This window comes from Mastigoproctus giganteus, chromosome 13 (genome assembly GCF_048544385.1).
Source record: "Mastigoproctus giganteus isolate SK-2022 chromosome 13, ASM4854438v1, whole genome shotgun sequence".
Classification (NCBI taxonomy): domain Eukaryota; kingdom Metazoa; phylum Arthropoda; class Arachnida; order Uropygi; family Thelyphonidae; genus Mastigoproctus; species Mastigoproctus giganteus.
In genome coordinates this window covers 90,077,644-90,104,687 of record NC_143587.1, presented here as the reverse complement: position 1 = coordinate 90,104,687, position 27,044 = coordinate 90,077,644, and the positions used below count along the sequence as shown (strand labels likewise).

The 27,044-nt window shown below is 37.1% G+C and overlaps 1 protein-coding gene across 9 annotated transcripts in view; it reads left to right on the top strand.

Annotated features, from left to right (window-relative positions):
- Positions 1–27,044, top strand: part of PMCA (plasma membrane calcium-transporting ATPase 3) — a 1,183,542-nt gene that overhangs the window by 433,216 nt on the left and 723,282 nt on the right. For all 9 annotated transcript variants that reach the window (XM_090387939.1, XM_090387938.1, XM_090387937.1 and 6 more), the window contains one exon: positions 4,069–4,101. In XM_090387939.1, coding sequence (XP_090244065.1) covers positions 4,069–4,101 — 33 coding nt within the window. The remainder of the gene's footprint in view (positions 1–4,068; positions 4,102–27,044) is intronic.

Here is a 27,044-nt window from a genome sequence, read left to right as displayed (position 1 = left end):
GGTATATCAGGCTTAATGTCGAAGTTTGCAGATGACACAAAGGTTGGCAGGGTTGTTAATGACAGTAATGGCAGTGTGCTACTGAAACAGGATCTAGATAATTTGGGCAGATGGGCTAAGAAGTGGCAACTGAAGTTCAACCTTGACAAATGCAAAGTACTGATATGGGTAGAAGTAACCCCAGAGAAACAGTACCAACTGTGTGGTACTACACTTAAGGTGGTAGAAAATGAAAAAAGACCTGGGAGTAATTGTGCAGTCAGATATGAAGTTTTCTGAGCAGTGCAGACAGGCTGCTAGGGCGGGTCATGGGGTTTTGTCAATGATATATAGGAATTTTGCTAGCAGGGAAAAGGAGGTGATTGTCCTTCTGTATAAGGCAATGGTCAGGCCACGCCTTGAGTACTGCGTACAGGTCTGGAGGCCTCATTTTAGGAAGGATGTAGATTTGCTTGAGCGTGTACAGAGAAGTGCAACACGATTGGTGAGGGGAATGAAGGGATTCTCTTACCAAGAGAGGCTTAAGTTCTGCAAATTGCAGTGGCTGGAGACTAGGCACCTGCGCGGTGATCTGATTGAGGTCTATAAGGCCTTGAATGGGTTGAGCACGCTGAATTCTGATGGGATCCTTCCACTTGTTCAGATTACCAACCTACGGGGACATAAGTTCAAATTAAGAAAGGACAGATGTAGAATAGATATGCGGAAATTTGCCTTTAGCCAGCGGGTGGTTAATTGCTGGAACAAACTTCCATCTGTCGTTGTGGAAGTTGATAGGTTAAATAAATTTAAGAAGGAACTGGACAGGCATTTGGAGGGAATGGTGTGATATTTTTTTTTTTTTTTTTTTTTGGCTGATGCTGCTTAAGCTCCTACACTTGCTTTCTTGCATCATGTGCTACTACTACTACTACTAAAATACCATTACGCCTGGCATTTGTGGATTATGGAAATGCATTTGACTCCATACAACATAAGGCAATATTTCGGGCATTTGAAACACAAGGAATAGATACCCCATATATTATGATTTTGAAAAAAAGATATGAGAACGCTACCTCCTTTATTAGACTAGACAAAAACAGTAGCAAATTTAAAATTGGGAAAGGAGTTCGACAAGGAGATAATATCTTCGAAGTTGTTTATTGCTGCCCTTGAGGAAGCTTTCAGAAGATTAGACTGGTTGCAGAAAGGAGTCAATGTGAATGGAGAGTACCTAAACCATTTACGCTTTGCAGATGACATTGTGGTCATAAGCCATGATCCCAAAGAATTAGAGGAAAATCTTAATCAGTTATGCAGAGTTGGTAAGGATTTTGGACTAAAGATGAATATAGCTAAAACAAAAGTAATGATGAACAAGTAATGGTGATCTGATAGAGGTGTATAAAGCCTTGAATGGTTTGAGCATGCTCAATGCCGATGGGATTCTTCCTCTTGCTCAGAATAATCACCTGAGAGGGTATAAATTGAGACATTCCTATCAAAACTAAAGAACTAAAGAGAGATGTAGGATAGATGTGCAGAAATTTGCCTTTAGCCAGCGGGTAGTTGGTTGGTGGAACAGACTTCCATCCTTTGTTGTGGAAGTTGATAGCCTAAATAAATTTAAGGCTCAGCTGGACAGGTATTTCGAACGAATGGACGGGTGAAATGGAAGTGGTTTTTTTTTTTTTTTTTTGGTTGATGCAGCATAAGCTTGCTTTCTTGCATCATATGCCTCTACTAATGCTAAAGTATGCCACAGAAAGGGATATAATGCTTGAAGGAACTGTAATTGAAAAGGTGGAGTCATATACTTATCTGGGACAAGTCATTAGCTGTAATAATGATAAATGGCTGGCAGTCAAGAGAAGAATAAATTTTGGATGGATTGCATTCAGGAAATATAGTCACATACTGAGGAGCAATATCACAATTTGTCTTGAACGTAAAATAATGAACCAATGTATACTCTTCACCATGACTTATGGAAGTGAAACTTGGGCAGTCACCAAAAGAATGGAAGGGAAGCTGATAACTACACAGCGAAGAATGGAATGAATTATATTGGGAATTAGACTGTTAGATAAGAAAAGAAACATGGATTAGGCAGCAAACTCAAATAAAGGATATTCCTATCAAAACTAAAGAACTAAAATGGTCTTGGGGCAGGACACATAGCGCGAAGACAAGATGACAGATGGACTAAGAATATAACTGAATGGTACCCAAGAGGAACTAGAAGAAAACTGGGAAGATGGAGATGGACAGATGAAATTCATGAATTTGTGAGTAGCAAATGGAAGGCCATTGCACAAAGTTCCTGGAGAGGCCTTCATCCTGCAGTGGATTGAAAATGGCTGATGATGATTTCATCTTTTAAAGTAATAATCATTAGACGTATTATTATTTGATATATGACCATTAGATTTAATCATTATTATATAACTATTAGAAATAACATTTAACCACGTACAATGGGGTACTGATATGTTTTAAGCATACTCTATTAAGAAATAAACTAGGTAACCGAAACAGTACATTTACTTTTCCAATTTTTACAAATTTTACTTTTTATATCTTTCCATACACTCTTTTTAGGCCAGCCATCCAAGTAAAATTCTGAATCTTGTCATGCAATCTCTGCTGTCTTTTGTCATGATGATGATATTATAGCATACTGAAATTTGGCCTCTTTCAAACATTTTTTCAGTTGTAAACATTTTTTAGTCAAGACAGCCAAGTTCAGTATAAATAGGTTTGATAGCATAAGTTTTTCTAAATTTTGCATACATTTTTAGAGCTGGAAATTGTCCATCTAGAACATGACATCTTTTCTGAATTTTCCCTGTACTTTTTACCTTTAGTTTTTACTTAAATCCTTTGTTAAATAGCAGCAGTATTCTACAGTAATAAATTTTCCTTTTTTAAAGTATCATCATCATCATTATTCTTAATATTATCACTGTACTTTCCCAGAAAAACAATGTCAACAGCTTTCCAGAAGACCCTTGCATCTTGTCTGTAGTTACAAGTTGATCCAGTAAATTTACCACATCTTCCTTTAAATTAACTGGAATTGACTTTAGAATTCTCAGTCATGGAATACATACTTTTGATTGGTTTAACATTTTTGGACCTATTTTGAATTTTTTCATGTCCAAATTGTTAGGGAATGTAGTGAAAATACATTCCCATTAAATAAAAATCAATAAATAACTATTCTGTTTATACTTCTACATGGCCATGTGGATCAGAGGAGTTTACAGCTAGTCATTTTGATCATCATTATAATCATTAAATGCATTTCTGAGTCATGTGAACTCGAACACTGTCAACTCAAATGCGTGTGCTGCTGCAATCCTGTGCTTATCACTCAGCCACTTGTTCAAACCTGAAACAAAACAACAATAGAGAAAACTTATTTGTATGGGATACTGAACATCTCAATTATCTTTTCTAGTTCAATTCAGTGATTAATGAATGTCATGTCATGCTCTTTATCAGTATTTTTCAGACAGTAATAGACACATCAATATTTTATCACTGAATAAAAGGACAATATGTTTTTTTAATATTTTTGGGGCATATCTTTATGTATTTCTTTTGTAGATATTCTCTTTGCAGAGTGTTATTTTTGATAACTTGACACATGCTTTTTTTTTTTTTTTTCTGTGGATCATCATGTCCTTAGCATATTACAGAAAGAGATGCTTGCTGTTCTAAGGTTGCTTGAAAATAAGAAATAATTATTAATATGGAACTGGAACAAAAGTTTTTGTTAAAACTGGAATCTTCTATATATAAATTTGCAAAATTTAATAAATTCTTCTTTAATGTTAAAACCAAATTAATTAAGAATATAATTTCTTGTTTATGTTACAACCAAAATTTAACAGCACATATGGGATTGAGCTTAAAAGTTATAAATACTTCCTTATATATGCATAGTCACAAATTCTTTGTTTAACATAATTTCCATTTGGTAGTTTAAAGCTCATTTATTTTTTTTTTTCACGAAGCTTGTTATTGTACTTAAATTAAATTCTAACTTTATGGATTTTCCTCTTGTATGTATTCTTCCAGAATCTAAGATGAACAAGAAAAGAAGTGAAACAGGTAATAATTCCTATTTTCTAATCTTTCTATTAATACACAATATAAGATAACAAAAACTATTTATTTTGTTTATATGAAAATCACAATTGGAGATGTGCTCTTAGTGGGCAGTTAGAAACTATCCCCGACATGCGGTCATTATTTTAGGGAGATGTTTTCACTGTGAACTATAGTACAGGTAGGTGCCAGTATTGTTGTTATTTGGTTTTTAGGAGCATTAGCAACTAAGGCCATATTGCTCCGGGAATATGCGGTGGTCATTCCCTGACCTTTCTGCATCCTCCGTATTTGGTGGTGACGGGCTCGAACCCCGGTCTAATCAAAAAGTGTGTGCTACGCACTGCTGCTCCTTCCCACCTGTCCAGTATTACCACAGCAGTAATCATGATGGAGTGTTCACACAGAAATGCATTAGAAATGGCTCATTCTCAGTAAAATTAGCAGTCATAGCAAAATGTGGTTACAACCGAGTTGCTGATCATTAGAATTGTAAAAGAGATACTTAATGTGCATTCCTATTCAAATGACATATTTTATGCAGTCAGGGATTATGATGATAGTGAGCTTAATGTAGTGGTATAGTATTAGTGGCAAATGATGCAAGAAAGCAAGTTTATATAGTATCAACCAAAAAAAAAAAAAAAAAACCTACACACTTCTCTCCCATCCATATCATCCAAGAATTTGTTTCGCTCTTCCTTGAATTTATTTAAACCGTCCACTTCAAAACAACAAATGGAAGCCTGTTCCAACAATCAACCACCTGCTGGCTGAAGGCAAACTTCCACACGTCTATCCTTAATTTATGCTTCCTCATATGTAGTCTCAGCAAGTAGAAGAATGCCTTTAATATTCATCTTACTCAATCTATTCAATGCTTTAAAAACCTCATTCAGATCACCCTGCAGGTGCCTAGTCTCGAGACACTGCAATTTACAGAAATGAAACCTTTCTAGGTAAGAGCACCTTTTTATTCCCTTCACCAATCTGGTTACCCTTCTCTACACCCTTCCTAACGTGAGTCCTCCAGACCTGTATACAATACTCAACGGGCGGCATAGCCATGGCCTTGTACAAAAGGATAATCACCTCCTTATCCCTGCTAGCAGAGCGTCTGTATATCGTTGACAAAATACCATGAGCTGTTCTGGCAGCATGTCCACACTGCTCAGAGAATTTCATATCTGAATGCACAATTAGCCCCAGCTCTTTTTCAATTTCCAATGTAAAACCACACAATTCATAAGTTACACTGCGATTACTGCTATGCATATGCAGTACCTTGCATTTTTCAATGCCATTTCTCAGCCCACTGACCCAATTTTCCTAGTTCTTGTTGCAGTAGCTCACCCTGATTACTGTCGTTAACTACCCTACCAACCATTGTATGATCTGCAATCTTAGACATTAGCATGATTAGCAATGAGATTAGCATGACATTAGCAACGAGGATCGTGGCAGAGAAGAAAACTGCGTGGGATGCATATAAATTATCAGGTGACACAGAAGCCTATGACAGCTATAAGCTAGTCTGTAATCAACTTACAAAGGAGGTTATGCAAGCAAAGGCTGATTACGAGAATACTTGGCAAAGAATGCATCTAAAACAACCAAGACTTCTTTATTTATGTAAACTCTAGAAGGAAGGGAATGAATTAGATTGGTCCACTTGATGTTGGTGGTTCGACTGTTGATCATCCTGCTCAGATAACTGAAAAACTGAATGAGTATTTTGCATCTACATTCACACATGAGGAATTCTGTAAGGAAGGGGAGAACAGAAGTTTACTAAACTCTAAACGATTTAGGGAGCTAAACAATTTTGTAATAATGGAGAGTAAAGTGGAGGAGAAATTGTTGAAGTTAAACTTTAAAAAGGCACCTGGGGTGGATGGAATCTATCCAGTTATATTGAAGGATGCAGTGAGGGAAGTAAACAAACCCTTAGCCATAATTATGAGAGCATCTTTAGATTCAGGGGAGATCCTCATGGACTAGAGATGTGCAAATGTATCCCCAATTCTCAAAAGGCAGTTCAAAGGGTGACACAAATAATTATAGACCTGTTAGTTTAACTTCTGTTCCAGGGAAAATAATGGAGTCACTGGTTAAAGAAGTGATGATCACCTAGACAAGACTGCAGTAATAGTTCAGACACAGCATTGGTTTGTTAAGGGGAAGTCTTGTCTGACCAATTTTATCAGATACTACAATTGTTCACAAAGAAACTGGATGCAAAAAATAATTTTGATATCATATATTTGGATTTCAGGAAAGCTTTCGATACTGTTGCACAGGGAAGACTGTTGTACAAATTGGAGTGGTATGGCATTAAGCGCAAGTTGCTGCAATGGATAAAGGGATGGGTGAGTGGGAGACGGTAGAGAGTGGTAATAAATGGACTTCTCTACGTGGACTAATGTTATTAGTTGAGTCCCCGAGGGTTCGGTGCTTGGCCCATTGTTGTTTTGAGTAAAGTTCAGTGATATCAATGGAGGTATATCAGGCTTAATGCCCAAGTTTGCAGATGATACAAAGGTTGGTAGGGTTGTTAATGACAGTAAAGACAGTATGCTTCTGCAACAGGATCTAAGTAAGTTAGGCAGATGGGCTGAGAAGTGGTGATTGAAGTTTAACATTGACAAATGCAAAGTACTCCATATGGGTAGCAGCAACCCAAGAGAAACATATCAAATGTATGGTACTACACTCAGGGATGTGGAGAATGAAAAACATCTGGGGTAATTGTGCAGTCACATATGAAGTTTTCTGAGCAGTGCAGACAGGCTTGCCAGAGCAGGTCATGGAGTTTTGTCAATGATATATATAGGAATTTTCCTAGCAGAGACAAGGAGGTGATTATCCCTTATTATAAGGTGATGGTTAGGCCACACCTTGAGTTCTGCTTACAGGTCTGGAGGCCTCATTTTAGGAAGGATGTTGAGTTGCTAGAATGAGTACAGAAGACCACAACAAGATTGGTGAAAGGAACAAAGGGGTGCTCTTACCAAGTGAGGCTTAAGTTCTTCAAGTTGCAGCATCTGGGGACTAGGCACCTGGGAGGTAATCTGATTGAGGTGTATAAGGCCTTGAATGGTTTGAGCAAGCTCGATGCTGATGGGATACTTCTGCTTGCTCAGATTAAGAATCTGAGGGGGTATATTCAAATTAAGGTGTAATAGTATCAAAAGCCTTCCAGTTATAGAATAGATGTGTGGAAGTTTTGCTTTTACCTAGCGGGTGGTTGATTGCTGGAATGGACTTCCATCTGTTGTTGTGGAAGTTGATAGCTTAAATAAATTTAAGGCTGAACTAGACAAACATTTGGAATGAATACATCAGTGAAATGGGAAGGTGTTTTTTTTTTTTTTTTTTTTTGGCTGATGCTGTATAAGCTTGCTCTCTTATCATATGCCTCTACTAATGCTAATTCTAATATTCTAGCCTCATCAATAACATTAATAAATATTGAAAACAACAATGGATCCAGCACCGAACACTGGGGGGGCTTTAATAATAACATTAGTCCATGATGAGCAGCGTCCATTGAGAACCATCCCTTTATCCATAGCAGTAACTTGCCCTTAATGCCATTGCTCCAGTTTGTACAGCAGTCTTTTATGTGTAATAGTATCAAAAGCCTTCCAGAAATCCAAGTATGTGCTATAAAAATTATGGATGCAGTGGTTAAAATTATACCACTGCATCGTAGTATCCTATCAGATTTGTTAGACAAGACCACCCCTGAACATATCCATGCTGTGACTGCAGCATAATTGCATTCCTATCCAGATGATTCTGCATTACTTCTTTATCCAGCGAATCTGTTATTTTCCCTGAAACAGAAGTTAAGCTAACAGGTGTGTAATTAGTCATGTCACCTTTTGATCCACCTTTATGAATTGGGATACATTCACACATCTCCAGTCCATAAGGACCTCTGCAATTATGGCTAAAGGCTTGCTTACCTCCTTTGCTGCCTGCTTTAATATAATTGGATAGATCTGATCCACCCCATGTGCCTTTTTTTAGGTTCATTGTCAACATGTCCTCTTCACTTTCCTTTCTGTTATCACAAAGTCATTTAGTTCTCCATTGGAGTTTGATAAACTTGTGGCATCCTCTCCCCTAAAGAATTCTTCATGTATGCTGCATCAATTGTATGTTCTGAGCTATAGTAGCTGAAGATGTGACTGCCCTCTGCATATTACAGAAAGAAATGCCTAGATGGTAAACCTTCTTTGGAAGACTAGAAAGGAGTATTTGATCAGTCAGTAATCTTGATTCTAGTTTCACTATGCAGAAAGAAAAACAATTTATCATCAAAGTCAGAAAGACATGGGCAATCTTGCCTGGTGGAGGCAATACAGACTGGCAGAAGCAATGTTATAATGTGATATATGATAATGCATAATAATGTGCTTGGATTTGCAATATTCCATTATTCTAAGTGATTCACACATGTTTTTCATCTTAACCCAGCTAGGGATGTGCATAAGATGTTCAGTTTCCACTCATCATTCAGAAATTGAAGGATGCATTTTGAAACTGCATTGCCAAATATGGTAGAGGAACTCTTCCAATCTGCTTGGTCCATACCAAGATAAACACTTGTTATTCTGCAGAAGATGTTTAGTATTAGGATAGTATTCTTAATAAATCAGCCACTTAATACAGTAGAAACCGGATAAGAAATTCCTGCATAAGAATTTTTCCCCTGTACTAGGTTTGGTTTCTTAAGGCCCAATTTCAACTCTATATATTGTGATGTATTGTATTATTTTTCAGGGTAAGATGTTTCCCAGGTTAAAAGTTTTCCCACTTAATACATTTTTTAAATATAGAAATAAAGAATTCTGTATTCTATATAATATACAATAAAGAAATATAGAAGTAAAGAATAGAAAATGCTTGAAGCGTTTGCCGCTAAGTTCTCGCGTTTCTGAATTACTTAGTGGATGGTTGTGTCTTATTGTAATTTTTAAGGTATGTTGAAAGCTGAATTTATAATACTGTATTTTATTTTTGTTTATTAGTATTTTTCATAATTATTTAAAGAATAACCACATTTTTGTCTATCTACCATATTGGCTCTATTTATTCGTCCGTCCTTGGCAGTTTTATTTTAATGCTACAAATATTAATTATTAATTAATATTTGTAGTACTAATAAGTGTAATACTATATTTTGATTTTATAATTTGGAAGGATGAACTCCAAAAGAATAAAAAGAAAAGCTTTCACATTAAAAGAAAAACTTGATGTCATAAAAACGGTGGAATCAAATCCCTCTTGCACATGAGTTGATGTGACAAAAGAACTTATTATGGCAGTTTCTACAGTAAATGGAATTAAATCATGAAAAGAAGTGTCGAAATCAAATATCCTTAATGTTTCGTGTAAAGTTAAAAGGAGAAAGACTGGAAAATATGGAGATATGGAAAAGGCATTAGTAGTTTGGTTCAAGGAGATATCTGCTGCAAATGTTCTAGTTAATGGCAATTTGCTGAGAGAGAAGGGCATCAAAATTGCTGATAGACTTGGAGTGGATTTCATTCCTTCCAATGGGTGGATTGATAGATTTAAGAAGAAATATGGTTTAGTTTACACAGTAATTTGCAGAGAATCTTCTAGTACGAATATGTTACCAGTTGATGAGTGGAGAAAAGGGAAACTACATGTTTTGATCAAACAGTATAGAAAGTGTGATATTTTTAATGTTGATGAATTAGGACAATTTTATAACCTACTTCCTAATAAGACATGAATTCAAAGGACAGAATTGCCATGGTTGATAGACTGAGTAAGGAGAAAATTACAGTGCTAGTGGGGACTAATATGGATGACTCAGAGAAACTGCCATTGCTTGTGATAGGAAAATCCAAGAGACCACGCTGTTTCAAGAATGGGAAAACACTTCCATGTAAATACAGGAACAATAAAACAGTATGGATGACCTGTGCTCTTTTTGATGAGTATTTAAGAGCTCTAGATTCAAAGATGGCAGGAGAGAATAGAAAAATTATTTTATTTGTCGATAACTGCCCTGCTCATTTGAAAAACAATGAGCACTTAAACAGAATCCATGTGGAGTTCTTCTCTGGGAATTCTGTCAGTAGTGCAACCGATGGATCAGAGAGTGATCAAAGTTTTAAAGATGCATTTTCGTAAATGCCTTGTACATAAATTGCTTACCCTTGTAAAACTGGATGGAAAAACTGAAAAGTTCAAAAGTTCTTTGTTATGCAATGCATTATTTAGAACCATCATGGGATAGCTTCATATGGAATAAATCAATAGCCCCTACTGTTATAATTAATTCCTTTAAAAAGGCTAGGTTCTATAATGATTTAGAAGAAAATGTTGATCGTGTTAAAAGTGATGAACAGGAAGGGATTCCTTTTGATTAATGGGATTTCCTACAGAGTACTTTGGGATTTACAGTAAATTTTTATGATTATGTTGATGTAGACAATGATGTAATCGCATGTGAATTACAAAGTATTGAAGATATTTGCAGTAAAGATCAAAGCATGACTTGATAGTGAGTCTGAACAAGAAAATTAGCCTGCTATACCAACATTCTGAGATTCAATGATTGGCTTCTCTTCACTGCAGCAATTCATTCAGTGTGCCTTATGTTCCTGAGTCAGTGTTGAAAGGTGCTCTCCCCAAAATATTTGAAGCAGTCTTCTCTGGATAGCTACTTGAAAAAATTGTAACTTTTTAAGTTATTTTTTTTTGTACTACATGTAATTATTATTGTAATTGATTTTTATCATTCTCATTACGTTTCTTCTCATTGCATCCTTGTTATAATTTTGAAATCTTATTAAATCACGACTAATAAATATTGTTTTGTATTAAATGACAATTTTTATTCTTGATCAAATTGATTATTATTATTATTCTTGATTATTCATCTTTTCATTTTTATTTGTGTAGTTAATATTTCATACCCTTAGGTCAAAAAAAAGCCATTAACTCTTTAAAAATTACAGCTGTGAATTACAGGCTCCAAAAAAAGCAATAAGTGTTTGCTGTTTTATTCACCTAATTGTTATTTTATATTGAACTTTATAAGTAGCCTTATAGTTTTAGTTACACTGGTTATTTTTAATTTAGATAGAGTTTTTGTAAGTTACTACTTAATATATGTAAAGCCGTTGTTTCGTTTGAATCTTGCAGCCATTCTTTTCGTATAGAGAGTGGTAGGAAATTCAAATTTTTAATTGTGGTTAATAGGTAGCTCTAACGTAATATTATATAGCGTAATACACATCACTGCATTTAGAATTCTATTAGATAGTGTAGTGTTGATAATTAGTTAATTAAATTTGTTGATCTTATTAATTTTAAATGTCATACCCCAGACTAGAGTAGCAAAGCAATGGGCACAAAGTGGTAGGAGTGCTGTGACTCAGGGGACAACTGAGGGGGAGTGATTCTCCAATGCATCACAGCCTAAAAAATTGTGCAAGTTGTGAAATGTTTGCCAAACTCTCTGGAACAGAACATGATCTAGCCAATGAGGATGTCTTCAACAGTGCTAGGTGCAGACAGTGTCTAGAAATTATGCGTCAACTCAGTGTTCTGATGGGTGTCTATGAGAGGTTGAGGTGTCGGGTAGATGCCCTCGAAGAAATTAATATGAAGGGCCCGTCAAGCTCTCAGCTGCCCAACTCAATGCCAGATCTCACTCTTGTGCATCAGGCAACACAGTGGCAATCTCCAAAGCAGAATGCCCTAGTCCCACAGGAGTTAGTTATTTTTGGTGGCTATTGTCAGGGAGATGGGTAATATATTGTGTAAAAAGGATAGATGGAATAGGACCAGGATATGTCTGCCAAGGGCAAAAGTTGATGTTGTAGACAAATATCATCTTTTAAGGGCACAAAGGGTAATATTGTTGTACACGTTGGCACCAATGACATTAAGACCAGGAGATCTGCAGATTTACTTAACAAGTACAAGTTAACGCTAAAAAAAAAAAAAAAAAAAAAAGTCCAGATTAGGGTTAAATTTGAAAGTGTCTGCAATTTCTGCCCAGACCCGATAGGAGAGTATAGCATTAGCATTAGTAGAGGCATACGATGCAAGAAAGCAAGGTTATACAGCATCAGCCAAAAAAAAAAAAAAAAATGCTCCCATTTCACCTCTCCATTCTTTCCAAATGCCTGTCCAGCTCAGCCTTAAATTTATTTATGCTGTTAGCTTCCAGAACAAAAGTTGGAAGCCTGTTGCACCAATCAGCTACTCGCTGACTAAAGGCAAATTTCCACACATCTATTCTACGACTATCTTTCCTCGATTTGAAACTGAGCCCCCTCAGGTTCTTAGTTTCAGCAAGAGGAAGAATCCACTCACCATTCAGCTTGCTCAACCCATTCAAGAGCTTATACACCTCAGTCAGATCACCTCACAAGTGCCTACTCTCCAGGTACTGCAATTTCCAGAACTTAAGTTTTTCTTGGTAAGATCACCCCTTTGTTCCCCTAACCAATCTCGTTGCCCTTCTTTGTATTCGTTCTAGCAACTCTACATCCTTCCTAAAATGAGGCCTCCAGACGTTTACACAGTACTCTAGGTGTGGCCTGACCATTGCCTTGTATAATGGGATAAACACCCCCCGTCCCTGCTAGCAAAATTCCTATATATCATTGACAAGACTCCATGACCTGGCCTGGCAGCCCGTCTGCACTGCTCAGTGAACTTCATATTTGACTGCACATTTACCCCCAGGTCTTTTTCACTTTCCACTTCCCTGAGTGTAGTACCACATAGTTGGTACATTTCTCTTCGGTTATCGCTACCCATATGCAGTACTTTGCATTGGTCAATATTAAACTTCAGTTGCCACTTCTCAGCCCATTTTCCCAACTTATCTAGATCCAGTTGGAATAGCATAGTGTTGTTAACAACCCTGCCAACTTTCATAGGCAGGGTTGTTAACGCAAATATCAGGTTTAATGTTGCAAACTTTGACATTAAACCTGATATACCTTCAATAATATCATTGATAAATAGACAAAACAACAATGGGGCCCAACACCGAACCCTGGGGAACTCCACTAACAACATTTGTCCACAAAGAGCAGTGTCCATTATTACCACTTTCTGTCGTCTCCCACTCAACCATCCCTTTATCCATTGTAGCAACTTGCCCTTAATGCCATACCTCTCCAATTTGTACAGCAGTCTTCCATGTGCAACAGTATCAAAGGCGTTCCTGAAATTCAAGTATATGATATCAAAATTATTTTTGGCATTCAGTTCCTTTGTGACCACATCATAGTATCCAATCAAATTGGTCAGACAAGACCTCCTTTTAACAAACCCATGCTATGTCTTAACTATTACTGCAGTCTTATCTAGATGATTCTGCAATGCTTCTTTAACCAGTGATCCATTATTTTCCCCAGAACACAAGTTATACTAACAGGTGTGTAGTTACTTGTGTCACTTTTGAACCCCCATTTGGGAATTGGTGATACATTTGCACACTTCCAGTCCATGGGGTACCTCCCCTGAGTCCAAGGAAGGTTTCATAATTATGGCTAATTGTTTGCTTACTTCCTTTGCTTCCTCCTTTAATATAACTAGATAGATTCCATCCACCCCAGATGTCTTCCTTATGTTTAACTTCAACCATTTCTCGTCCACTTTGCTCCCTGTTATGGTTCTGATGGGTGTCTATGAGAGCTTGAGGTGTAGGGTAGATGCCCTCGAAAAAATTAATATTAATATGACTGTGTGACGCACACTCCCTTATTGAATGACTCCTCATGTGTGAATGTAGATGCAAAATACTCATTCAGTTTGTCAGCTACCTGAGCATGCTCATCAGTAGTCACCCATCTATGTCCAATCTGATTCATTCCTTTCCTTCTAGAGTTGGCACCTCTGTAGCCAGGTGGGCAGAAGCAGCAGTGCGTAGCACACGCTTCTTGATTATACCTTGGTTCAAGCCCGTGACCACCAAATACGGAGGATGCATAAAGGTCAGGGAATGACCACTGCATATCCCCGGAGAAATATGGCCTTAGTTGCTAATGCTCCTAAAACCCAAACAACAACAACAATCTTCTAGCGTTTACATAAGTAAAGAACTCTTTATTGTTTTTCTTTGCATCCTTTGCCAAAGATTTCTTAAATCTGCTTTCGCCTGCCTAACTCCTTTGTGACTTGATTACAGACTAGTTTATATGCCGTAAGCTTCTGTGTCACCTGATACTTATATGCATCCCATACATTCTTCTTCTCTGCCACGAGCCTCATTAATTCATCTGACATCCATTTAGGCCTAAACCTTGAACGGTATTTGGAATGAAAAGTCTAGTAGCCTACAAAATTCAGTCCCCGAAGGCTTCCCATTTAGAATTTAACATTGGTAACATAATTAGTTGATCCCACTGTACAGAATTTAAAACTCTCCTAGAATACTGTAGTCACCTTTACGAAAGCAAAAGCCCTTCCCTTTAGCTTTGATCGTAGTTACATCTTTGAGTAAATCCCACTTCAGCACACTGTGATCACTGCCACCTAGTGGTTCCTTTATCTGCATATTTTTAATGCATGAAGAATCACCATTGATAATCATATTAAGAGTATTACTCATTCTGGTTGCCTCCCGAACATGTTGCTGTAGAAAACAGTCATCCAATAAATCCACAGAAGTCTTGCTAGTGTGCTAGTGACCAACTCAAAAGTTCCAGTCAATATCTGGAAAGTTAAAATCCCCTATTATAAGACATTCTAATTTACTTCCCACTCTATTTCTCTGCACAATTGCTCATTATAGTCATCAGATTCATTAGGCCTATAACACACACACACGCACACATTCTCATTTTTCTTTTCCCAGTGCTTATTTCACACCAAACAGACTCACATTGCATTGTCCACCAACATCAATTGGATGCACTTCCTTAGATTTTATGTGTTTCTTAACTAACAGCATAACCCCTCCTCCCTTCCTGTCCTGTCTGTCCTTTCTGTGCACATTGTACTCCTCAGATTCCAATTCTGCACTGCTTATATCTGTGTGACATCACGTCTCTGATGTCCCAACAATATCTGCCTTTGATGTCTTGACTAGTACTTCAAGCTTATCAAATTTATCAACTATACTCCTAGCATTGGTGTGCATGCAAGTATACGTGCACCTGTTCCTACTCTTAGTTATCCCTAACACAGCTCATGCATTCACTTCTTCCCAGCTGTCCCAGAAATCTCCATCACCTTGCTTTCCAGGCTGTTTCTCATTCTAATAGAAGTAGTGCAAGAATCACTTTTGCCTCTGCCTGCAGCCGCTGTTAACCTTTTAGTCTGTGTATCCCCCTCAAGCTAGCAGTTTTCTGACCCACCTAACACTGCCTCGATAACATCAGTAAATATTCTTGCACCCTTTCTATTTAAGTGTACCCCATTCCTGTAGAAGCAGTCTCTCCTGTCAACAAGCATAGACCAGGCTGAAAAAAGTTCTACCCCTTGAGCCTTGCACAATCTCTCCAGGGCTGAATTGATCGACTTTCATTACATACTCCCTCCTATCGTGTCTGGGCAGAATTTCAGACATTTTTCACATTATCTTAACTCACTGTTTTTTTTTAACGTTGACCTGTACCTGTTGAGTAAATTTGCAGACTCTTACTCTTAATGTCATTGGTTCCAACATGTACAACAACATCCCCTTTTGTGTCCTTAAAAGATGATATGTGCTCTACAACATCATCAACTTTTGCTCCTAGCAGACATACCCTGGTCCTGTTCCACCTATCCTTCTTGCATAGTATATTCCCCATCTCCCTGACAATAGAGTCACCAATAATAACTAGTTCCTTTGGGACCGGCACATTTTGCCTTCGAGATTGCCTCTGTTTTGCCTGATGCAGAGGAGTGAGCTCAGCCGTTGAGCTTGATGGGCTCTTCATATTAATTTCTTCGAGGACATTTACCCTACACCTCAAGCTATCATAGACGCCCATCAGAACTCTTGAGTTGGTGCCTAATTTCTTGACACTCTAGGCACCTAGCACACACAAAGGCATCCTCCTTGGTTAGATCACGTCCTGTTTTAGAAAGGTCGGCAAACATTTCACATTTCGCACATTTTTTGAGTCTGTGATGCGTTGGAGAAACGCCCCCCTTCGTTTTTCTCCCAAGTTACAGCACTCTCGCTAGTCTGTGATATTTGCTTGGCAGCTCGTCTGGGTCATGATTTCCGTTTAAATACAATTTAATTAACAATGAATTTTAATAAGAATAATATTGTTTTTGATTAATTGATAATACTATAATAAGCTAACAGATTCCTAATACATCACCCTTTCTATTTAAGTGTACTCCATATTGTATTACGCTTTCTAGTTTTACTTACGCTATCAGTTCGATATATATATATATATATATATATATATATATATTTTAGCTATTTCTTATTGACTACAATATGACGGCTAGTTCAACAATATTGATGCCAACACCAGTAGTGTTAGCACCTATATTTTTCTGTAGATAGCTCCATGGGCACTGTTCTTCTGAATTGAGCATGTTTCCTAGAAGTAAAATAGTGAATAAACAAAGGATTTTTCAGTGTGATTGATATGAAAAGTATAGGTGGTTAGAATATAGCCCATTAAAGAACACAGCATTTTGCTTTTGCTGCTGTTTCTTCTCATCAACTAATGCAGCAAACAAAGGTTGCACTGATCGAGCATTTATTGATAATGGATTCAGAAATTGGCATAGGGCTAATGAATGTTTTAAACACCATCAACTGTCAAAATCTCGTGTTGTGTTGTTTTTCGTGATCAAATTTTATTGAAGGAAAATCTATTGATATATTGTTGAATGAGGTATCTAAACAAGAATAAGAGGAACGATGCTATAACCAAATTGTAATAGAGTGACTGATTGACATCGTTCTGTGTTTGGCAACAGGTTGGAGATCATTCAGGGGGTCACATTGAAAAGACTGACATTTTTGAGAAAGGATTATTTTTAAGTCTTGTTAATATGTTCCAAAAAATATAATACCGTAATGACAAAGCATGTGTAAAGATCTCCTTAAAACCCTACCTGAGTAATTCCATCCAAAATGATTTAACTGTGCCCTTGCACAACGTTGTGCAGCAAAAAAATTATGGCTTCACTAAATGGAAAAATGATCTCAATATTTGCTGACGACACAACTCATTCTGGACACTATGAACAGATGCCCATTGTGGTGCAGTATTTTAACAATGTAAATATGGTCCAGTTGAATTTTTTGTGTCTTTTCAGAGACAGTTAACAGCTGATGCTCTGTCTGTTTTTGACAGGTTAAATGAAATCCTTGACATTCTTAAAATTGACTTGTCGTCAGTGATGTCTCTCTGTTTTGATGGCACATCTACTATGTCTGGATATAATGCAGGCGTTCAAATGAAGTGTAAAGAAAGAACAATGAAATATTATATATACACTGTTGTTTGAACCTCGTCCTAGTAGATGTATGCATTCCAAGTACCCAAAACAGAACTATCTCATTTTTTTCTGAATTTCAATCTCTATACTGTAGATTTTAGTGTTTTGCACCAACCTAAGAATAAGAAAATACCGCTGAAGAAGAAGACTGGAGCCTTTGAAAGCCAAGGTTGGTGCAAAACACTAAAATCTACAGTATGAATATACCCAACCTCAGAGGCCTGTTTGAGGAATTCAATCTCTATGTCTTCATTGGGGTGAGTGTCCCGTGCAACCTGCAGTAATGGAGAAAATTTCACAAGAAGTAGGATCCCAGTTGAAGACTTTAAAGTCGCTGTCAAAAACAAGATAGGCATACAGAGCAGAAGCAGTGGCTGCTCAATTAGAGGGAGGGCCACCACCAGTGGGTAGGCAAGGTATACGTCGTGGGCGGCAGTTCAAGAGAGCATAGAAAATTTTTTTTTGATATTGTTTTCTGATTGGTGAACGCTTATCAGAATTCAACATTTAGGGTGGCAAATTTTAGTTTACTTACTGGCGGCACAAAGGAAAGCAGCACTACTGAGTGGAAGCATGTGATGCAAGAAAGCAAGCATAGAGCTTATGTAGCATCAGCCAAATAAGAAAAGAAAAAACAATTTCACACATCCATTCCCTTTAAAAGTTTGTCCAGTTCCTCCTTGAATTTATTTAAGCTATCATCTTCCAGAATGATAGATGGAAGTTTGTTCGAGGGCAATCAACTACCTGCTGGCTAAAGGCTTCTGCACATCTGTTCTACAACTGTCTTTCCTCAGTTTGAATTTATGCCCCCTAAGATTCGTAATCTGAGCAAGCAGAAGAATCCCATCAGAATTCAGCATGCTCAACCCATTCAAGGCCTTACATGCCTCAACCCAATCACCTTGCAGGTGCCTAGTCTCCAGCTGCTGCAAATTGCAGAAAAGCCTTTCTTGGGAAGAGGCAACTCTGCATCCTTCCTAAAAATGAGTCCTCCAGACCTGTAAACGGTACTCAATATGTGGCCTGACCATTGCCTTATACAAAGCGATAATAACCTGCTTTTCCCTACTGGCGAAATTCCTGTATATCATTGACAATACCCCATTACTTGCTCTGGTAACCTGTCTGCATTGCTCAGAAAACTTCATATCTGACTGCACAATTACTTCCAGGTTTTTTTCATTTTCTACCACCTGAAATGCAGTAACACAGAGTTGGTACATTTCTCTGGGAGGTTACTGCTACCCATATGCAGTACTTTGTATTGGTCAGTGTTAAACTTTAGTTGCCACTTCTCAGCCCATCTGCCCAACTTTTCTAGATCCTTTGCAGTAGCACACTGCGATTACTGTCATTAACAACCTTGCCAACCTTTGTATCATCTGCATACTTGGACATTGAGCCTGATATTCCTTCATCAATATCATCGATAAATATACAAAACAACAGTGGGCCCAACACTGAATCCTGGGGGACTCCACTAATAACATTAGTGTATGAAGAGCAGCATCCATTGATTACCACTCTCTGTCATCTCCCACTGAACCACCCTTTTATTTATTGTAGCATCTTGCCCTTAATACCATACTGCTCCAATTTGTACAGTAGTCTTCCATGCACAACAGTATCAAAAGCTTTTCTGAAATCCAAGTATATGATATTAAAATTATATTTGTATATACAAAGATTTTTGTATCTTTATATGCCTAGTTATCACTACTGCCATATTTTATATTTTGTGTCTCATAAGTTTAGTTAAGTTTTAATTTCTTTCGCTTGCTTGATGAATAAAAATAATGTTCTTTATGATTTAGTATTCAATAAATATTCACCTTTAAAAAAAATAAATAAAGATAATGCCTTGTGTGCACATCCTAATGAAATGCACTGCACACACTTATGTTCCCATACCAAGGCACTCAAACTCTCCTATATAATTAAACTGAAGACTCTGTGCTTTTCTGAAATTCTTCTGAATCAGGTTACAATCTTACTGCAGTCAGGTGACTTTTTTTTTCCCCTTTTTTTAATCAAAAGCACAACTCCCTTCCCTGTGCCTTCCTTCTTTGGTTTTCCTATACATTATTACATAGAAGTGTCATCATGTGAAAACAGCAAAACCAACATAAAATTCATATTATGCAGAACTATTGATAATGTGATGTCAGATTATTGATTATTGATCAGAGTTTGTTGGCAATATTATTTTGCTGGCATCTTTTGTAAACATTCAGTTTTTAAGATGGCAGCACTGTTGAATTCATGCATCAAGGTGGAGACGTAATATGTAATCCACTTGTTGAATGCAAAAGAAGGAAAACCTTTTGATATTTATTGCAGAATGTTGGCTTAATATGATTAAGCATGCTTGAGTTAAAAGTGAGTCTACGAGTGGAATAAGTTAAAGAAGCATATTGAAGTTGTCAAGGAATTTCTATGACTAGGAAAATGCATCATGTTGTGACAATAGAAACTGCAGAAAAAGTGGAAGAACTCACATGAGAAAATTTCTGCATTACTATTTAAGGAATTGCTGTGGCACGCTAGATCAGTGTTCATTGAGCACATGCTGTCATTAGTGAGGGTTGCCCTTATTGACAAATGTGTTTGCCAGTGCATACTGAATGCAAGTAGGCTACATGTAGAGAGTTTCTGTGGCACTGTACTTTGTGATGTAAGTTTCTTTTTGTAGTTTTGAAATTATGTAAAAATTAACATTTTGTGCACAAAAAAAATTCATGACATGAAAAAATTGTGAAAAATAAATAAGCTTATTGTTACCTCTTTTTTTTTTTTTTTTTTTTGATGCATTTGATGTATACTTTGAAATTCAGTCATGTATTACCTGATTCACTTTCATTAAATCATGGGTGTAAATTCACCTAAGGGACATTTCATTTGTTTATAATTTTGTGGCAACACTGCTTAACTACTCATACCTCAGCTATTCATATTTTGTTGTTAGTACTAATCCAGTCATGCGCTTGTTTTTCCTGATAAAGGTCTGCAATATTAGCATTAGCATTAGTAGAGGCATTTGATGCAAGAAAGCAAGCTTATGCAGCATCAGCCAAAAAAAAAAAAAAAAAAAAAACCCACTTCCACTTCACCCCTCTGTTCGTTCAAAATACCTGTCCAGCTGAGCCTTAAACTTATTTAGGTTATCAACCTCCACCACAAGGGATGGCAGTCTGTTCCACCAACCAACCACCCGCTGGCTAAAGGCAAATTTCCGCACGTCTATCCTACACCTGTCTTTCCTCAATTTGAATTTATGCCCTGTCAGGTGATTTTTCTGAGCTAGAGGAAGAATCCCATCAGCATTGAGCATGCCTAAACCATTCAAGGCTTTATACACCTCTATCAGATCACCTCGCTGGTGCCTAGTCTCCAGACACTGTAATTTGCAAAACTTAAGCCTTTCTTCTTAAGAGCACCCCTTTGTTCCATTCACTAATCTTGTTGCCCTTCTCTGTACTCGTTCCAGCAGCTCTACATCCTTCTTGAAATGAGGCCTCCAGACCTGTATACAGTACTCTAGGTGTGGCCTGACCATTGCCTTGTACAATGGAATAATCACCTCCTTATCCCTGCTGGAAAAATTCCTGTATATCATTGACAATACTCCATGAGCTACTCTTGCATCCCGTCTGCACTGCTCAGAGAACTTCATATCTGCCTGCACAATCACCCCCAAGTCCCTTTCATTCTCTACCACTGTCAGTGTAGTACCACAGAGTTGATACGTTGCTCTGGGGTTGCTGTTTCCCATGTGTAGTACTTTACATTTGTCAATGTTAAACTTCATTTGCCACCTCTCAGCCCATCTGCTCAACCTTTCCAGATCCTGTTGCAGCAGTGTAGTGTCAGTAGTGTCCTTGACAACCCTGCCAACCTTTGTATCATCTGCAAACTTGGACATTAAGCTTGATATACCATCATCAATATCATTTATAAATACAGAAAACAATAATGGACCCAACACTGAGCCCTGAGGGACTCCACTAATAACATTAGTCCACGATGAGCAGTGTCCATTGATTAGCACTCTCTGTCTTCTCCCACTCAACCACCCCTTTATCCATAGCAGCAATTTGCCTCCAATGTCACACTGCTCCAATTTGTGTAGCAGTCTTCCATGTGCAACAGTATCAAAAGCCTTTCTAAGATCCAAGTATATAATATCAAAGTTATTCCCTGCATCCAGTTCTTTTGTGACTGCATCATAGTATCCAATCAAGTTGGTCAGGCAAGACTTCCCCTTAACAAAACCATGCTGTGTCTGAGCTATAACTGAAGTCTTGTCTAAATGATCCTGCAGTGCTTCTTTAACCAGTGCCTCCATTAATTTTCCTGGAACAGAAGTTAAGCTCACAGGTCTATAGTTACTTGTGTCAGCCTTTGATCCTCCTTTGTGAATTGGGGTCACATTTGCACATTTCCAGTCTATGGGTACCTCCCCTGAGTCCAAGGAAGCTCTCATAATTATGGCTAAGGGTTTGCTTACTTCCTTTGCTGCCTCCTTTAATATAACTGGATAGATCCCATCCACCCCGGGTGCCTTTCTTGTGTTTATCTTCAACAGTTTCTCCTCCACTTTATTCCCAGTTATTTCAAGATTCTGTAGCTTACTGCTAGAGTTGAATACACCTCTGGCATTCCCCTTGCTGAATAACTCCTCATGTGTGAATGTCGATGCAAAATATTCATTTAGTTTGTTAGCTACCTGAGCAGGATCATCAACAGTTGACCCATCAATATCAAGTGGACCAATCTGATTCATCCCCTTCCTTCTAGAGTTTACATAAGTAAAGAACTCTTTGCTGTTTTTCTTTGCATCCCTTGCCAAGGATTTCTCGTAATCTGCCTTCGCCTGCCTAACCTCCTTTGTAACTTGGTTGCATATCAACTTGTATCTATCATAGGCTTCTGTGTCATGTGTTAATTTGTAAGTATCCCATGCATTTTTCTTCTCTGCCATATGCCTCATTAGTTCATCTGACATCCATTTTGGCCTAAACCTTGAACAATATTTCTTAGTTGGTATGTAAAGCCTAGTAGCTTCCAAGATACGTTCTTTGAATGCTTCCCGTTTTGAATTTGCTGTTGGTAACATCATCAGTTGGTCCCACTGTATAGAATTTAAATACTGTCTCAGTCCATCGTAGTCGCCTTTACGGAAGCAATAACCCTTCCCTTTACCCCTAATGGTAGTTACCTCTTTCAGTAAATCCCACTTCAGCACACTGTGATCACTGCCACCTAGTGGTTCATTTATCTGCAGATTCTTAATGCATGAAGAATCACTGCTGATAATCAAATCAAGAGTATTACTCCCTCTAGTTGCCTCCTGAACATGCTGATGTAGAAAACAATCATCCAATAAATCCACAAAAGCCCTGCTAGTGTGTGAGTAACCAGCCCCCAAATTCCAGTCAATATCTGGGAAATTAAAATCTCCCATTATAAGACTCTCTGATTTACTGGCCCACTCTATTTCCCTGTACAGTTCCTTATTATACTCATCAGAGTCATTAGGCCTATAGCACACTCCTACTCTCAATTTTGATCTCCCAATGCTTATGTCACACCAAACTGACTCAACACTGCACTGTCCAGCGATGTCGACTGGCTTCACTTCCTTGGTTTTTATGTGTTTCTTAACTAATAGCATAACCCCTCCCCCCTTCCTATCCTGTCTATCCTTTCTGTAGACGTTGTACTCCCCAAATTGCAGTTCTGCATCCCTTATATCTGTGTGACACCACGTCTCTGATATCCCAACAATATCTGCCTTTGATGTTTTGAGCAATACCTCAAATTCATCAAATTTATTTACTAAACTCCTAGCATTGGTGTACACGCAAGTATACCTGCACCTGTTTCTATTCTTAGCTACCCTAACACAACCCATGTGTTTACTTGTACCGCAATGGCTCCCAGCAGTCTCTGAAATACCATGCATCTTGTTTTTCAGGCTTCTGCTCATTCTAATAGAAATATTGAGTACAGGTGACCCCTGCTTAACGCTGATAACTCGTTCCGTAAAAACAGAGCGTTAAGTGAATCTGCGCTAAGCGTCTGCCGCATTCCCATAAGGTACATATGTATTTGTGAGTTGCGGTCGGTGCCATAGGATATTTCCTAATCAATAATAAACGGTAGTGAAAAGATGCACAAATGTCGGTCAAAATATTTAATATTCAAATATTTGTACATATAAAACATTCTGTTTTACATACGTATATAATTATGTGGTAACTACTTACGTATCAAAATTAAACTTACAATTCCAATTAAAATCATGAATTTAATTGATCTAAATTGATTTAATTTAATTGATGAATTTAATCATGAAAAATGTGTCGAATTTGGGTTGAACTTTGGCCCTCTTCCAAATAAACTGAAAGGGATATTAATTTTAAATCCCCGCAGCGTTACCGCCCAACAATAAAGTCAACCGATCCTTCGCCGCTTTGAAACCTGGCATGCTTTTTTCTTCTTTCTTCTATGAAGCTTCTTTTAGGCATTCGTTTCCACAAAAGTCCTGCTTCATCTATGTTAAAAACTTGTTGAGAAGTATAACATATACTATCCCTCTTCAATAATTTTAACAAGTTCTTTTTTGAAAGTTTTGGCTCCTTCTGCACTTGGGGCTTCTCCCTGGATTTTAAATCTATTCAACCAGCCCTTACTAGTTTTAAATTGTTCCACATTTTTTTTAAGTGAGTTTTCTTCAGATCATCATATTGGCTAATCTCTCTCTCTCTCTCTCTCTCTTTTTAATAATATTTAACTTAACTGAATTCTGCATTGGATATTATCTTCAATAAAATTAGTTAGTCTTTCCATTTCAATCCTAATAGCTGGCCTAGCCCTAGTTGCTTGCAGTGGAACAGCTATCTTTCCCACTGCTAAAATTAATTTTTTATTTATTTTTTTTATAATTGTTCTTACAGTTAAACTTGCAAGTCCTAAATTATGGCACACATCTGCTTGTCTATGACCGGAATCGATTTGCTTCAAAACGTCTAATTTAATTTTCAAATTCAGTCTTTTTCTTACATTTATAGTCTTCGTACTGCGCTCAGACGTGTTGTTTTTTTCATTCTTATCCGCCATTAACTCTTCGAAAATGTAACTGCGTTGGTTGCATTAATTATGATACAATGTTCAAGTAAGCTATCCATTTCGCACCATGTCTAATATGATACTGAGTAATGACTAGACTTCGGATAAATGCATATAACGCAAATATTACAAACTTGATCATTTTTTAAAATGTTAATCTTGGAACTACGTAACAAGTCGCTGTACTGCAATTAATTTAGCGTGCGAGAAAATTTCACTGAGCGTGGGAAACATTTTAATGCTGTTTTACTATTCATTTTCAAGCTATCGAATCCATTAAATGAAACGATTTCGTTAAATATGCCAAAAATGCAATCTGTAAAAGAGCGTTATAGTCAGATACGGGTTATAATATAAGAACAGCGTTATAGCAAATCAGTGTAAAATGAACCGCGTTATAACGGGGGCCTGCTGTATTATTAATATCTGGGTGAAAATCACCCATTATAGTATTAGTGGTAGTATATATATCACATGTCTTTAGATTTTTACACATATTGTTCTGATTTTTATGTTGCATCTTTCTTCTAATTGCACTACGATGACAACTTATATTTATGAAGGTCAGGTAATAAGTGAAGAGGAGTTCTCAAAGTTAGTGACCAACTTCAAAAGGAGTTTGGAAGAAATTACATTTGACTCTGAAGGTTCAGAAACTAAAGATTTGTGCAAGGTCGACAAAGTAGAGAATGATTTGCAAGGATGTGATGTAGAATGGAGAAAATTATGATATTCCTACAGTGGAGAGTAGCAGCATTCCTGATCCTGAAAAAAATCCCAAGAGCAGTGATGAGTATGTTCCTGAAGAAATAAGTTTGTCAGAAAGATTCTGTTCCGACTGTGTTTGCACCAAAAGGCAAGAAAACCGGAAACATTAGGCCAAGGAAGCAGAGTGAAAAACAAAGATTAGTTCTGGATTACGATTTCGTGATCGGTATATTTTGGTTCCTCGCAAAAAGGTTCTCCTTGGTAAGGGAAAAAATCCAAATAAAAAATGATCTAGTGAATTTCCTGTCAAACATAAAACTCCAGCTAGAAATATTCACATATTCTTCCCGGTCCAATAGATCAAGCAAAGAAAATCAATAGGACATAACACAGAAAATAGGTTTGAGTTCGTTCAAGAATTGGGTCTGAATTTAGTTTCATCTTGGATGAAGCAACGATTGATGAAAGAAAAATATGCCCCAAAGCATTAAGATGAAGATAGAAGATATTTTGAAATTGAGAAACGAATTCTCAACTACATCTGTGAATACTCCTAAAGAAGCACCTCAAGGCAAAGGACCAAAACAGGGAAGATGTCATTTATGTAAAAAATGGGATAAAAAATTTCCCATTTGGTGTACAAAATGTTCTAAATTTATATGTAACAAGCACAGGAGTGTGGTCTATGCAAACTGCTCAGACTGATTTTTTCATTTTTATAAATTGATACTTTTGAATAAAGTTATATTTTATTCAAAAGGATTAATTTATAAAAATCTATCTTTTCTTCTTTGGTTTTTTCTTTTTTTTTTTTTTTTTTTTCCCAAATCCCTGTTTATTAACCTAAAATTAATGATGGGTGAAAAGTCACCCATGATAGTATTAGTGTACTAAATAGAGGATGATAGTACTTAAGGGTTAATGATAAATTAGAATCCCCCCTCCCCCATTTTTTTTTGCAAATCCCTGTTTATTAACCTAAAATTAATGATGGGTGAAAAATCACCCATGATACTATTAGTGTACTAAATAGAGGATGTTAGTACTTAAGGGTTAATATTAAATTAGAATTCCCAAGAATTTATTTAGTTTCGGCTTTCATCACACAGCTGATGCTAACAGATATGAGATTTTTATACCAAATTTCAAAGCTATGTTATTACCACCATATATTATAAATTGTGTCTACAATTGAAAACACAAATAAAATATAGCAGTACACCTTGTGTGTGTGTGTGTGTGTGTGTGTGTGTGTGTGTGTGTGTGTGTGTGTGTGTGTGTGTGTGTGTGTGTGTGTGTGTGTGTGTGTGTGTGTGTGTGTGTACGCATGTATTTTCTCTGTGGAATATGTGCTTGTGTGCATGCACAAACAGGTAAATATACTACAGAGCCCACAATGAAAAACTTGTGAAATGGTTAATTTATGAGAAAGTGGAGTGGCCATGGAATCCATTAAACACTGCCAACATCACAATCAGGTAATTATTTATACCATATAATATTTTTGTCAGCAGAGGCATCTGTAAGAGGTTATAGTATTTACTGTCATTCTCCCACTGCTATAATAGACAACCTACACATAGGTGAGTGTGTCTCCTTTATTAACTAATTCCAACCCTATATGATGTGAAGGT